At 46.5% G+C, this 15,549-nt stretch overlaps 1 protein-coding gene across 7 annotated transcripts in view; it reads left to right on the top strand.

The window, feature by feature from the left end:
* Positions 1 to 6,860: 6,860 nt before the first annotated feature.
* The window catches only part of BTRC (beta-transducin repeat containing E3 ubiquitin protein ligase), a 107,473-nt gene continuing 98,784 nt past the window's right edge, over positions 6,861 to 15,549 (top strand). For 6 of the 7 annotated variants that reach the window (XM_042862911.1, XM_042862910.1, XM_042862906.1 and 3 more), the window contains exon 1: positions 6,861 to 6,945. In XM_042862911.1, coding sequence (XP_042718845.1) covers positions 6,898 to 6,945 — 48 coding nt within the window. In that variant the 5' untranslated portion in view covers positions 6,861 to 6,897. Of the gene's footprint in view, positions 6,946 to 12,326; positions 12,340 to 15,549 lie in introns of those variants that run through there. The other variant, XM_042862909.1, reaches the window with a different exon arrangement.

The following is a 15,549-nucleotide window of genomic DNA, read 5'->3' as shown; positions in this document are numbered from 1 at the left end:
CTGTCTCTTCAGTCAGAAAGTTTGCAGAAAAAAATAGCCCTTTCCTGTTGTGTTTGGAGTAATAGTGTCTTGGTGTCCGGAGGGGAGTTGGCAGGAAAACAGGGAAGTTTATTAAGAGGAATAGATTGAATTCCACTGGGTTTAATTGGAAGTGCTTGAGCAAGCGGAGGAAAGAGTCCAGTCCAGCCCCCCAAAACAGCCATGCTCTCTGGAGGCTGAATGGATCTGTGGGGGCTGGATGCAGCTTGGGGAGCATCTCATAGCTCCATCATCCCCAACTCTGCTGGTTTGCTTACTTGGGGGTCCCCTTGCACTCCAGCCTTCATCAGCAGGTGGGATCCCACCTGGGTTCTGGAAATTCTGAGTCAGGAGTGATATGCCTCTGAAGTGGTGGGGTAAGGGGGCACTTGGGACTATTTTACTCTGGAGGCTGGATCAGACAGATGTGCAAGGTAGACTGGGGTGCTTTCCTTCCAGTGCTGACCCATTCCCTTTTAATGAAAACCTAGGTGGTGTCATTGGGCTGGGATGGGGTGCAGTTGAGTAGTGTGCACCTGGAATACCTATGTGCATATCTAGGGATAACCTGAACCTGAGATGCCTCTCTCCGTTTAAAAGGAAACGAGGAGTGAATCCACTGCTGGATGCCTATTCATGGATGAAACCATGCTTTCACCTTGAACTGGGGTGGGTGCTGTGGATGAACTGCAGAACATTTGTGCCTCCCCAGCACTGATACAGGCGTGTAAGGAAACATGGAAATGGGTCTTTGCGGATGCAAAATCAACCAGAACAGTGCCAAAACATCCTCCAGAGAGGTGGTCCCTGGGGATACCTAAAGGTCAGACCTGACAGGGCTCTGAGCACCTGATGGAGCTGTAGATTTCCCTGTTTGTTGCAGGAAAGTTGGACCAGATGGCCTTTAAGGGTCCCTTGTAACTGTAACGATTCCACGAAAGCAGTCCCTTCCTTGTGCACCCTGCTGTCCCACGTGGACTGGAAAACTTATTTACCATTGTGAGCAAGCAGCATTTGGGAGCTCACAGTGATTTTTGTTTCACCTTGAATTCAGCCAGAAAACAAAATTCAAATTAAAGAGCAATAAATAATTTATTACTTTATTTACTTTAATTCAAAACATTGCTTCCCTTCCGATCAAGATGTATCACTTCAAATTAAATGTTTCATTAAATCTGAAATTAAACTTTTGGGGGCTGGGGAAAGGATGACTTTTTAATTTGGCCAAAACCATGAAAACTGCCTTTTCCCATTGCTTTAATTACTCTGGACCAAAAGCGACAGGAATTGTGCAAAGTGCAGTTGTGTTTCTGCTCCCACCCCTTGAGGACCAGGGAGTTTGTCTTTCTGGGCTCTCCCAGCATGGCACAAGACTGCAGAACTGCAGCTGCAAATCCAGAGAGAGCGTGTCTCCAATCCAACTCAAACCTTGGAAGGATGCATCCTTCCTTTGTGCTGCCTTTTCCTCCCATGGGTGCAGTGTCACTACTGTCACTATGTCCTTTGCTACAGTTCACCAAGTTGGTTAGCACAGCATGAAAAGATTATTTGGGATATTTGATGGTGTCCAGTAAAGGGAGAATGCCTCATAGCATCTACTGTGGGCTGCTTTGAAGAGGGCTGGTGGGAGTCTGGAAAAGAGAAAAGGCTGAACTCTATGCTTTTCACTGGCTGTGGAAGGATTCCCAGTAGGGGAACCCTCTCCTGTGAGAGTCATATTGCCTTGGGAGAGAGTTTCCCCTTGGGAATCTCTTAAAGAGCTCCAAGTTTGCTTTTTCAAATGGTCCTTCAGGTGGCGAATTGCAGGGATGTTCCCTGTGATGTGAGAGCTGGAAGCTGGGTCTCTCACTGGAAGCATCCCTCTCACTTAAGCAGGTGAGCGATGGTAGAGAAGCAACCCATGAACCCTGTTAGTCAGTAACTTGGGTGTTTTGGGCCCTGCTGAGCCTCTCATCAGTGCACGATGGCTTTTGGACCTGTGGATTATAATGCCACCCCCAAGAACTATGAGGCACAAGGAAAGCAATGATCATGGGCATTTGCCAGGCTCTTACATACTTACTGAGTAAGTCAAGAGTATTTACAGGAGATCTTGCTGCCTGTAACTTAAAGCTTTAGCGAAACAAATTAGAATTGCCTTCTGGAGGCCATTGTTATAAATTACAGCCCCAACATCTGTCCACATCTGTAGCGTCTAGACAATGTGGCTGGAGGGGCTGCAGGTGGGAGGGGCATGGGGCTGTGCTGGGCACCTCAAAGCATTGCCTTCAACCTTTGGGCATGGCTGGGTCTGCCCCAGCCCAACCAGGGGGCACGTCCCTGCTCCTGCTTTCTCCTGCAGCCCGTGTGTTGACACCAGCAACAAATCTGGCCTTCGGATGCCTTGACTGCTGTTACCTTATTTACGGCCTGGTGGAGGATATGAGGGGAGGCAGTGCCTCCAGGCAGCCTTCTTCTGTCTTCTCCGGGCCCCTGTGCAGTGTTTGCAGGAAGAGGCTGGGTCCGTCAGCTGAGTGATTGTATTTTTTTTTCTTTTTACAGTTCTTAGCGCCAACCTTCTCATTTATATGTAAAGTAGCCATTAGTCATAGCTCTGTTCCCTCACACTGCCTGATGTACAATCACATTTTGCAGTGGATGAATCTTTCCACACAGCTGCTCTGCTATGAATAATCCGTTGCTGGGCCCATAAATCAGAAAAAAATCATGCACCTCCTTTGCCTGATCCTTACACAAAGTCATATATTTTACATGAGGACAAGCTAAATATTCATGAGGCTTTAAAAAGCTTTTCTGGCTGTGAGATACTTGTTGGGGTTGGTTTTGTTCTGTTGGGTCAGGTTTGGTGTTTTTTGTTTTTTGTTTTTTTTTTTTTTAAATCCCTGTAAGAATAAATCTTTTTCCCCCTTTCCCCACTATCCAAGCAGTGATGCTGAGCCCACAGTGATACTCTCGCCTTTGCCAAGGACCAGGTGACCTCATCATCACTGCTGTCCCAAGTACAGGCTGCCAGAAGATGCTGCAGTCACTGGAGGATGCATCTTTGGGGGAGCAGGAGCCCTCCAGGTCCTTGCTCAAGGATTCCAGATTGGCACCCTGTGATGGAGGCCAGGAGACCTTGGTGCTTAAAGATGTGTGGTTTCTCTCCTGTTTCCTGTGTAATTAGCAGCTGCCCATTGCTGGGAAGGACGGGGCTCATTCTCCCCTGCCCTGGAGAGCAGTACCTCCTTACCCTCACAGCAGCTCTGCTATTTGTCTAGGGGCACAGAGAGTCAGTTTGACTCAACAACCAACAAATAATTCATTGGTATGCCCTGACTGTCATTCTTCTGCCACTATAGCAAATAAAACAGCTAGCAAACGAGCATCAGAACTGGCAGAGAATGAAAAGCGCGTGACTGGGCAGAGACAGGAGAGGGGGATGCAAATGATGGGTATTGCCTTGTTCAAGCCATGTAGTGAACATAAATCAAACCACATGATTTTGGGCTCTCTTCTCTTCCTCTTGCACAAATGACTGCATCTCCTTTAGTTCTCGGCTGTAGGGAGGCATCCTGCCCCTAAGATTCCAAGGTACTGTCCAACTAGTCCCTGCACAAAGCACACAGCCATCCCACGTGGGTGGGATGCACTGGAGAAGTTGAGCAGTACTAGAGGGATGCTCAGCTGTGTTGCTTTCTAGGTACAGTATTCCTCGCTGCACTCAGCAGCTTTTATCCCACTGGGTGCTGCCTGGCTCCCATTGGCGTGCTCAGTGCTGTGCAACACTGGTTGCTGCAGGACAAAGGGAAAAAGAAGGGAGAGCACCAGACCCCTTGTTCCCTTCCTTTTTGCTGCAACTTGGAAAGAACAAAGTCAAGGGACTGCCAAAGCAGCGGAAAACAAGGCCAAGCACACACAGATGGTGAGCCCACAAATTTAATTTAAAATCATTCTTTATTATTCAAAATATTAAAATTCAGGCAAAAATGCCCAGAGGAACTGTACTGATTACAGTTCCCTAATGTTTCATGGCCAAATTGTACTGCTTCCTCCAAGGGTCACTGGGACAAGAAGTGAAACCCCCTCTGGAGTGCAGACAGAGGCAAGGCTTTACCTGCTGTACATCATTTACCCAAACAGTTACTGACCCAATCAGCTTCACTTAAAGCAAAGCACCAGCTGTTCCTTACCCAATTAATGATTGCCACAGCAAATTAACATGGCGTTACACCAGGCGTGGATGTGGTCCGCAGAGCCCAGAATGCACAGAGCAATATGCTAGTGCAAAAATAATCACAGTAATATCTTTACCGTTAGGTAGCATCCTTCATCTGGAAGGACTGGGAGCTCCCTGTGCGGTGTGTGGCTGGCTTTGTGCAACACACTCTGCAGGAAGGATGGGGATTGCAGGAAGGGGATGTATGGTTGCTGTTTCAAGAGAGATTAACAGGAGTTGCCAGTGTAGCTCTGCTGTGGTTGAGGCAGAACTGACCATGTGTCCATCCCTGGGTTCTTGCAATCCAAACAAATTGTTATTTAACTTGTTGTAATTCCAACTCCTTCCTTGGCGCTCTGTCTCTGTGGGCTGACTTGGGGTGCTCACAGATCTGTCCTGTCCCTCTGGTCTGTCCTGTATTGTGGGTCCACGATGTTCTGCTGATGAGAACTGAGCTGGTCTCTTCTTCTACCAAGGTTCAGTCCAGTTTAGGTGAAGGATAGAACTCCAGTTCTTAAGCAGCCATTACTGTTTTGGATCCACTATGAACCTATGCTTTTTATGATCCCAAGAACTTACCTTTAGGTTAAAGACACATCAGTCAGCCCAGAGGGCTTTGGGACAGTGGTATCTGGTGCTGCAGTATTACACTTCCTAGTTTTCCTACAATTGGGCCAGCATCAAGCATTACTGACAAAATGTACCACCAAAGCCCGAAGCTGCCAAGCTGCTGCTGAGGGGATTCTCTCTTATCCCACCCATGAACTATGCTTACATGAAGGAGCAGGAGAGCTGTGCTTCCAGTACTTGTGACCCTCAGTTGCCTGCAATACTGTTACAGGAGCCATCCCTTTGCAATTATAGGACTCTCTTGTTATAATTACTGTCATTTACATAATTGTGGTAAGAGTTTTCAGCACTGTCAGCATTTTGGAAAATGCCCAGGCTTGTTACAGCCAAGCATTTCAGTGCTGAGTACAATGACCCAGAACGTGACTGGGACAGGCCAAGAATAACAGCTCATATCCTGATGACCCGAGAACTTTTTTCTGGAAGACTTCCATCCTTGAGATCCAGAGCACATAAGGTTATCCTACGACCATCTCCCATGCTACTCATCTAGGGGCACAGTTCCTCCAGCATCACAGCCTGGCACCACCCAGCTCAGGTGTCCCTGCAAGGAATGCAGTAATGGGCACTTTCTATGCATCGTGTTCTCTCTGATTACTTTGTTTAGAAACCTGAAGATGAGATGTTCAGAGAAAATGAAGGGCAGGGTTGGTGTGCAGGGGATGCTGGCAGTGTACTTGCAGCTTGGAGCTTCATTGTATCGCTCCAGCACGGGAACAGAAAGAATGGGTTCAAGCTGAATGTCAACAAGAGGGAGTTGATGTTTGTTGTTGGCTCTTTTGCATCTAACTTGGAAGAAACTCAGGGTAAACTTCTTAAGGTGCAGGATCACGTATAGAAAAGCAGCAAGGAGAAGAATTGGGATCACAAATTATATAGGAATACAGTGTCATGCTTACTATAGGGAAAGGTAAAATGGAAGCAATTGGAAGGTAAAAGCAAGCAATCCCTCTCTGATGCTCCATGTAAAGCAGCTTCAGCTTTTGGGCAGGCTGTAAGAAATGCAGGCAAATTGGGAAGAGATTAGACAAAATTAACAAAATGGAGAGGATTAGTGGTGATGGCTGCCAACAAGTGGGCTGCTCCGATTTGGTGTGCATAGGGGAGATTACGGAGCAGGGACACGGGGGGCTGCAACAAACACCCTCCTCCATGTGCAGCTGTTACCGAAGGGCCATTGGACAGCGCTCCCTGATTGCTCACTGCTTGATGCAGCAAGGCGTTTGGCCTCATTTTGAGGGAAAAGTGATTTAGCATCGTTATGCCAAGGGAAGAAGAAGCAGCCCGGGAGGCTGGCGATGTGAGGAGGTGACTGTGGAGAGATTTGAGCAGAGCCAGTCTGTGCGATCCCCTCCAGAGCTGCCATTCTCCGCAGTTTGTGCCGCGCTGCCGAGGGGCAGCAACACCCACCACTGACCGGCCGTACACAGTTCCCTAAATGCGTTTGGTACCGGTTCAGTGCACGTAGAGATGTGCCAGTGCACGGGATGAGTGGCGGGTGGTGTCCGGGCTGCATTAAAGTGAGCAGTGACTCAGAAATCGCTGCTGCGTGGGCACGGTGCGGAGCGGTCCGCCAGCAGAGCCAGGAGCCTAGCGTCGGGAATGTGCACTCGGGATCTCCTTTCATTAGCCACGCGTGTGATGCTAATTAGAAACAGCGCAGGGAGACAACAGCCCAAACGTCCCCAGAAAAGGGGCTCTCCTCGCCCGCAAACAGCGGCCTCCTTTCCGCCCCTGCCCTCAAGTCACGCAGCGCTCCGTACTACAACTCCCAGCAGCTCTCTCGCCCGCTGACGGCGTGTGCACCACCCGGCTCCCGGCATACCCGTTGCCGCACCGCCCTCTGGGATTTGTAGTTCTCTCTCACCCTCGGGCCCTCGCCGGCGGCGCGGCGGGAGACTCCATTTCCCGTGGGCCCGCGGGCGGCGCATGCGCTCTGCCGGCGGCGGGGGTGAGGCGGGGGGGGGGCGCGCGGGGCAGCGCAGGTTCCCGTCGGCGCTCGGTGCGGCCTGGCGCTGCGAGGAGGGGCGACGGCGGCCCCGCGCACGGCTATGGACCCGGCCGAGGCCGTGCTGCAAGAGAAGGCCCTGAAGTTCATGGTGAGGGGCCGCGGGGAGCGGAGGGGGCACCTGCGTGCTCGGCGGGGGCGGGGGGCGGCGCCGGGTCGGGGTGCCCTGGGCCGCGGGGGGGGTTTCGTGTCGGGAGGGGAGGGGAGTCGTGCGGGGCGAGGGGCCGCGGGGCGGGACGGTACGCGGGGGAATCTTGGGTTTTTCCCTTCGTTCCCGTACTTTAGGCTGTGCTGTGCTGCGCCCCGTCCCCCTGCAGCTTTGTTCCGTGTTCCTTTCCGCCCTGCCCGCGCGGCCGCGCACCGACACCTCGCTCTCACCTCCTGCTGCGTTGCAGTAGTGGTGGATGTGCGCGGCCTGGGCCTGTGGGCCGCCCTTGGGCCATGGCAGGCACATTTGGGGCTGCTCGCATCTGAGATGCTCTGCGCTTGTGCCTAGATTTGAGACTTCCGACACTTCAGCTGTAGTTAAATTCCTTTTTTTATTTTTTTTTTTACTTTAGCTGTTGATATTTCTAAACCTTTTAGGCTAGAAACATGCAGCTTAGAAATGGAAACACGCTGGTACCATCTGAATGGAATGTAATGTTGTGTGCCTGAAACTACCCTTTCCCTATGGACATCACCTAAATGCCTGGCAGCGCGTGGTGAAAGTGAACTTTGGGTTGGTATTTCCAGTCCTACAGACCTAAATGTGAGCTCATCAGAAGGAAGCGATTCTGTTAGACCTTCAGAACGTATACCCAAGTGAAATCAAGGAAGTGCTACTTGCAAATGTTTTCTTTTTATTTGAGGTTTGCAACATTTGTTTGACTTCTGCTTTTTTAATTCTGCAGAACTCGTTTCTCTTGTGGTTCGGTGACCTTTTTGCTGCTAGCCCTGTAGTCTGGCAGACTTATAGGGTCTCTGCTCAGTGAAGTGGAAAATGCTGTGGATACCTAAACAGGAAAGGTAGCAATTAGTAATAATAAACCACCTTCTTGGGCGTGCAATTGGCCAAAGGACTGTCCCTGAGCCTGCTGTGATCATGTTGGGCCAAGCTGGGTGGTGACAGCCTTAGTCTACATAGCGACTTCTGTATCCTCAGATGTTTCTGTGTGCTGCCCTCACGCACTGCTTTTGTCATTGTGTGCTTAAGTTTCCAAGCAGTAGCTTAGTTCCAGGCATTTGCACTCTTCCATAAAGTTGGGCCTGGGACCTGAGGGAATCCCTGCTCATCTCACAGCTGGCAGCGTGCCACCTGAACAATAAAGCTCCGTGATGCTGAGGAGAGACCTAAGCATGAGAGAGAGCTGCTGTTATGAGAGCTGCATCTGGTAAGGGCTCCAGATAAAGGAAAGAATTATTGAGGATCAGACTTCACTGAGAGCTAAAAGCTAAGCCAAGTTCCTTAATGTTTTATTAAAGTGCCTCTTGAAAGCAAAATGCATGCAAAATTGCAGTGAAAGAGTGAGCTTCCCTCTGATCCCCTCGAACTTTTTAGGTATATCTGTATGGCCTGAGAGTGATAAAAGCTTTTGTTTATGCCACATCTCAGGCTTTTGCTTTGACATGCGTCTGTGTAGTCCTTCTATCATTTTAATTATGTTGACGAAGAGTTTCTGTCAGACTCAGTGAGGTCTTTCCCTGTTCTCCGTTTGCTGTTGGTGGAGGTGTATGCAGGTAGGTTGTTCCAATAAATGAGATCCCATTGTAAATATCAGCTCGGTGCTGCTGGGAAGTCTCCTGTCTGTCTGGAAGTCTCCTCTCAGTCTGTCAGGACTCAGAAAGTGCTTAGGTACTGCAGTAATGGCATTGCTACAGTCATCTGCACGGAGGTAGTGGATCCTCAGCTAATGCTGAATCATTCACAGCATATTACCCTGTCATCTGAGTGTGTGATGTACTCTGTGTGCTGCTGCCTTCCCAGAAGGGCTGTGCTTTGGGTTGAGGTGGGCTTTGCTGTTAATTAGTGGCTTTTCCCTAAGGCTTTCCTAGTGCTGAGGTATCTCACTGTAGGTGAATACTCAAATGTCTTTTGTAGGTGTGATCTATTATCTCTCCAGCTTTTTTGGTGGTTCTGTTTCTAATGTGAATTTGCGTTGGGTTTCATTTTGTGTTGGAAAGCAGCCCTGTAGGTGGTGTTATTTTTGGGCTTCTCTAGAAAATAATACTTTTTCCACTAAGTGACAGTGCCTCATTTTCAGCAGTGACTTTGAGCAGTGCTCCTGAGTCACAAGGTATCAGGCAAGGCAGACCTGCTGATCTCATGTCTCAGAGAAAAATGTCACGTGGAAAATTCATCCAGTGCTAACCTTATAAATGACATTATCTTGCCTTAAAAGGGGCTATTTATTTTTTAATGTGTCCGTATTCATTACCTTGAAAGACAAGGTTCTGAATGCTGGTGTGTGTGTAACTTTTCAGTGAGACTAAAATCTCATTGTTCTCCCTGGCTGCTATTGTCTCTGTTACTTGCCAATGAAACGGTGTTGCCTTTGGGTAATATCTGCTACCAGTTTTCCAGGTGTGCTTTCAGCTACCGTAGGTGTCATCTGATACTTTCAGCTTTGAGTAATGTATTTAGCATCATTCACCTACTCAGTTTACCTCTGCAAGAAGGCCTAATTTATTTGATATTCAGCTGTGGCGGATGAGCATTATGCAGTACTGAGCAGCTGCTCACCAGGGAGGGCTGTATCTGCTGGCAAAGGACTGCTGTCTATCACACACTCTACACGTCATCTTTCAAAGCTTCTTTTGAGTGAAAGCTAGTTGATAGATTTAAAAGACAACGTTGTAAATTACACAGCCCAGTGCTCTGCAGCTACACCAAGGGTTTTGTTGGTGTGGCGCCTCGGTTTATCTCAGGGCCTTTTGGTGTTTCTGAAACCCTTGAGATACGCGCTGCGCTTCATGAAGAGTGCAGCTCTAAGGGACTGGTGCGTGTGCTAAAAGGAGAGACAGCTCTGCCCATTGGTTTAAAAAAGCCACCGTCATCGACAGAAGCGTGCCTTACAGAGCTCTGCTTTTATTCCTTCAAGAATGCGGGGTTTCTGTTGTCATAACCACTTACAGAAGTACCGGGAACGAGGTGCTCGATGAGGAACTTCCACAGCTGAATGAAGTGTTTACAACTGTAGATACAGTATTTAAAGCGTGAGTGCAATAGGCTCAACTGAGACTTTGATTAAATGTCATATAAAGTAAACTACATCTGCCTGCGTAGAATAGTAGATATTTTTTTCAAAGTAGCTTCAAATGGTTCTGTTAAGTGTACGAATGTTCTGATGATTATCTTTTTAATTAAAATGAGAAATCTTTGTTTAAAGTGGCATTCTTTTTTTACGGCCTGTTACAGTCTCTGTAACAATCATTTCTTAAGTCTGAACGTTTTTAATTCCAGGAATCCATTTATATAAAACTATGTTTAGACTTAATTAAGGAACGATTCTTACAAAGCTTGTAAATAGCCAGGAAAAAAGGGACAGAAAATAAAACTGACATTCACACTTAACGGAATGATTGTTACAAGGTATGTAATATGCTATAAAAATACAATAAAGCCCTTTTTATAAGAGTTCATATTTTTTGTTCCTCATTTTGAGAGGTATTTAAGAAAAATATCAAGGCTCTATGAAGTAACATCTGTTTGCACGAATGGACTTGTGGCAACTCCAGTTGTGTTTAATTAGGAGTGCTTGGAGCTGCACCTGACCAGTGTGGGATCCGTCTGCGATAGTTTGGCAAGCAATAACTTGGTGTTTAATGCAGTTTCACTTTCTCAGTTTCTCTGGGTGAATCAATTTGCAGTACTTCATTTAATTTCCTGGCTTGTGAATAGGAGGATGTTGATACCAGTGTTCTTCATGAATTTCTTTTTCCATTTAACACTCATTAGTGTTTTCTTTCTGGGCATCGTGATTCTAGAAGGTCCTGATTGCCTTCTGATTTCATAGAAGAGCACAAACTGGTGTCTTTTAAGATGGATTTGTTCTTTACTTTTTGTCTGAAGTTCCTCTATTTTGGTATTACATCCTTGCAGGTGCTACTGGCAGGTGACGTGGTCAGTGCAGTGAAGGCTGAAAGGTACCAAACCTTGGAATCCCTGGCTTGCTCTTTTCTATATGTATATTCACACACATGCAGAACAGGTGGACAGAAACGAATCAGAGGGTTCCCTTTGCACAGAACACATATGGTTTGTGGCATCAGTAGCACTTGGATTTTGAAGAGCTGGGACTCATTAACTACTGTTTAAAACTCTGCTTTAAAACCTTTACCACCTTCCTACTGACATTTATGTTGTGCTAACTTTGTTGTAGAATCTTGGGTATCCAGAGGAAGAGTAGCATGACAGCAATGGGAGTAATTCTGTACAACAGAATTGTACAACAGAAGCTGGGACGGCAGTTGCTTCCTGAATGTGAAGTTGCAAAACCTCTTTGAATTTTAAATGTACTCTTAGTATTTTTCTCCAGTAGAACTCAGGTAACGTTCTCTCAGCTGGAGGATTTGTAGGAACCAGTGTTTATACTGATTTCTTTCCTTCTGCCCCACACTCGCAGAGCTGTTTGGGTTCTTCTGCTCTAAGCACACCCTGTTGGTGCTTCCAGAACTTCACCCTTTGCTTCCCTGGTTATGTTTCATTTCAGCCACTTTGCTTCATTAAATGTGTTCAATTAGAAAAGCAAATGGCAAATTTGCTCTCACATTGCTGAAGTATTTAGTTTCAAGGACTTAAAAAGCAGAATTTGTTGCACCGTGTTCTCTGCACTATTATATGTTCTATAAACATCAGAGAGGATAGGCTGACCTTAATATTTGCTTCCTAGCCTAAATCGCCGCCTTGCAGCAGTTATTTCCCACTGAATAAAAAGTTTAATTTCACGCCCTGATTAGTGCTACCATGTGCAGGTGGATATTTATTTTATGCAGCTAAACTAATCTGCCTTGGCAAATTATTTGCCAGTCAGCAGAGCTATAATTCCTTGTGAGTATTTGGTACTAAATTATCATTCTCGTTAGTAAGATGGAGCTGAGCGTTCTAAGCACAGAGTTTGGTTAAGCAAAGTTTTTCCCAACTGATCTTTAGAAGATGCAAGCTATGTGCAGAGGCCTCAGTGTTCTGCAGCTGTGCTATGGAAAGAGGTAATGGAGGTTTCAGAGGAAGAAAATGCTGGTTCTGTAGTTCTGTATTGTCTCCAGGGATAAGGTGGTGGTGGGAACTCCTGAGTGCTGGCCTTAACCACTGACTGAGCACCTGGGGAAAGGACCCGGTCAGCATGGGAGCACAGGTGAAGGCAGTTCAGGTGATCAGAGGGGGTGGAGCCTGGCTGCACCTCTCTAGACCTCAGTTAAGGGCAGACTGCCACTGGGGAGGGATCTCTTTCTGGAGATCCCTCTTTGGTGAAGCTTTGCCCTGTGAGCCCGGAATCTTCTGTTACAGGTGAGCGATCTTCTTCCCTTCCTTTAGAACACTCTTCTATCGTGCCCATCCTTCTGTCATTACACCTTTGGTGAAGCACCTTTTGCCATCGTATTATCCAATTGCTACAGGTGGGAAGTGGGTGGTGTTTGGAAATGGCCTCTTCAAGGGGCGATCTTAAGTGAGAGAGGGGGGGAAAAACAACAGAGAAACACTGCAGCAGCTGATCTTCAGAGCGTTTTCAGTGACCAGATGAGCTCTGATCTCCAGGCAGCAAGTGAGAGGAAAAGGTAAAGCCACCATTCTTATCCTGCTGTTTATTTTCAGTGTGAGGGACTGAGCCAGGGGAAAGGGCTGCAACTAGAAATGAGGTGGCAGAAACAACTTTATGCTCTGATCTGATTTAAAATTCACTTCATGCTATGAAAACTCTTAAAGTGGGGACCAGGCGGTATTTGCTGAGTTACGAATGCTGACTGCATGTTTTTGTCAAGTGGATTTGTTCGTCCCCTGCTTTGTTTCCTTTGGCTTTCTCTCTGCTGGGGTTTGTTTGCACCATAAAACTCGTTAATGAAAAGTGCTTGTTTTCTATTACAAGCAAAACCGTTTATACCTGAAATTATGAAATTTCATTAAGAGTTGAGTGAAGGGATTCCACTGACTTTTTTAGTCTGCATAAATGCATTTCTTCTTGTATTCATTTTGAGTGATTGCTACAGTAAGGTTTAAGGTACAAATGAGCATGTGTGTAACCAGTGAGCTGAGCAAATTGCTTCTATTGTATACAGATTTTCATGCTATATTCAGCAATGTGAGTGGCAGAAGCCATTTGCACATGCAAGGAGTTTCTTCTCTTCCTTGTCTGCTTACGTTGTGTTGTCTTCAACCTTCACATGCTGCTGACACTTGGGTAATGTTTAGCCATTCTTGGTGGCAAACTACCTCAGGTTCCCAATGCTCTGTTCACTTCAGCCCTCTTCATTTCCTCCTTCACAATTGAGGAGATGCTCAGCAAGGTGTAAATTGCATAGGTGCTCTTGCACTGAAGGACTGAATGAGATGTTTTTTTGGCTGTGGCAGCAGAGAGGGTTGTAGCATAGCGGTGTCCATTGGCTGCAGCTAAAGAGTAAGTGCTCAAAATACAACTAATGGGCAATTGAACATCAAGCCGTTTTCTTGATGAGCACTGATAAGTGCTGAGAAAACTTCTTGGTTCCACAGACACTGTTGGATATAAGCATTTTCAGATTTGCACTAGATGGCACCTGTTATTAAACAACAGTGCTTTCTTGGTGTTGACCAAATACTACTCCTGCTTTGCTGGATAGGAAACTGAAGCTCAGAAACGTACGTGGTGTCGTGGACTGCAGGAATTCGCACAGGGTCATGCAGTACCTCGACAGGAGCAGGCAGCGTGAGAGGAAACCGGTTGTTCTAATAGCCAGCCTTGTGCTTCTAACCATGTTTTGGTTAATTTTACAATTGGCTAACCACCTGTTAAGAGAACACATTTTATCATTAAACAAAATTAATTTTAAAAATGGCTTGAAACTGTCTGTTTTTAATGGGATCTGAATATTCTTTGTTTTAATCTGCCTCATGAGGCTTGTCTTTCTTCTGGGAAGTATGCTGTTACATCATTAAAATACCATCCCCTACTGAGAGAGAAATCGGCCCCATTCACTAAATGGCAATGCTGAAACAATGACAAGTATTTCTAAAAACTGCATTAAAATTCATTTTTTTTTCTTCATCTGTGAGCTCAGTTAACCAATGAGTGCTTGGCCTGCTTGCAGCCGGATGTGCGCAGTCCAATTTGTTTGTTGTGAAGGCAGAAGGCAGACAAAGATATGTCAAAGACTCCTCATTTAAAATTATTCTACTTTTCCACGGTGACTTTGCTCAGAAACAAACCAATTTGCTGCTTTTAGTCCCGCTCTGTACTAAGAATTAAAAACATCTGATCTAATTTCCCCCCTGCCCCGGTGCTGAAGCAGGGTGTGTGCATCATCCTGATGGGAGCAGCAGGAAGGAGGGAAAAGGAAAGCTCAGCCAGCTTCAGCCTTGCTGAGGGATGGGTCACAGCTCACAGGCTGTGAGCAGGAACCAACCGGCACCTCCTGGAGGAACCGGTCTGGCAGGCAAAAGCAAAGGGCTTCAGTGCTGGTTTTGTTCGCTTCATCTTGGGGTGAGAGGGGTTGCAGGGAAGCACCTACAGCAAGACAGAGGTGATGAAAGCTGTAGAAAAGGGAGTTTGGGAACTATCAGCCAGTGCAGAACCCTGGTGTGGATTTCTTCCACCATCCGGCTTTGTGCCCGTTTGTGAATTCTTGTGGTTTCTTTGCAGGAGTGCTGTCTCTTGTTGCTGGTATCTAAGGACAGTGTTATCACAGATTGTAAGGTATTTCAAGTATAGGAGAATGGATTAAATACTCAAGAGAAAGGCAGTGATGATCTTTGCTGGATACAAAGCAGGGCTGGGCTGCATTCTGGCTGGAAGAGGAAATCTTGAAGCTTCTAGGCTTGCCCATTCAGCAGCCAAAAGAGTCTCTTGTTGCTTTAGAGAAAAAGGGTCTGGCCCCCTCTCCACACACATCTTTTTGTGAGAGCAGTGCAGAATGGAGCGGTGTTTGTGTGGGAGTTGCTTTTAGCATTCGGATGTTGGCCTTCAAATTCCATCTGATGGGAGGATTCTGGTGATTCTCCACAAGGTTGGTTTGTTGGATCTGCTCACTGCTCTTCTTCCCGTATTCTGCTTAAGTCTCAAAAGAATTGAGAAATGCAGCCAGCTGTCATTCATCCCCAGCAACGCAGAACAACAAGAAGTGGGTGTAGTCTCAAGAAACTGGATCAGTCTCATTTTAGAAGATGCATCTTGAAACCATCTCAGCAGTTATCTGAAGGAATCTAGACAGTGTTAACACCTTCAAATATGATCTAAGCTGGTTTCTATAGATAATAGGCTCGGTTTGAAAGAACAAAGATCTCTGTTCTCAGTTTTTTCTTTTTTTTGTTACTTTTGTCCTTTATTTTGTTTCTTTTGACTGAGATGATTCCAGTGCACTGTGTTGGTTTTGTACTTAAACAGCTTCTTTTTTAAAATAAACAATAAAATGCTTTGAAAATTTTCTACTGGCAAGAGGATTCCTAGGTAGCTATTTCTTGCTGGCCTTTAAAATAAGACTTTAGGCAGAGGCAAAACAGTACAGAGCTCATCAGTAAGAGGGAAGG

This window comes from Lagopus leucura, unplaced genomic scaffold (genome assembly GCF_019238085.1).
Source record: "Lagopus leucura isolate 7727_CA_CO unplaced genomic scaffold, USGS_WTPT01 Super-Scaffold_739, whole genome shotgun sequence".
In the NCBI taxonomy this organism is placed as follows: domain Eukaryota; kingdom Metazoa; phylum Chordata; class Aves; order Galliformes; family Phasianidae; genus Lagopus; species Lagopus leucura.
This window is presented reverse-complemented; position numbering and strand designations above follow the sequence as displayed.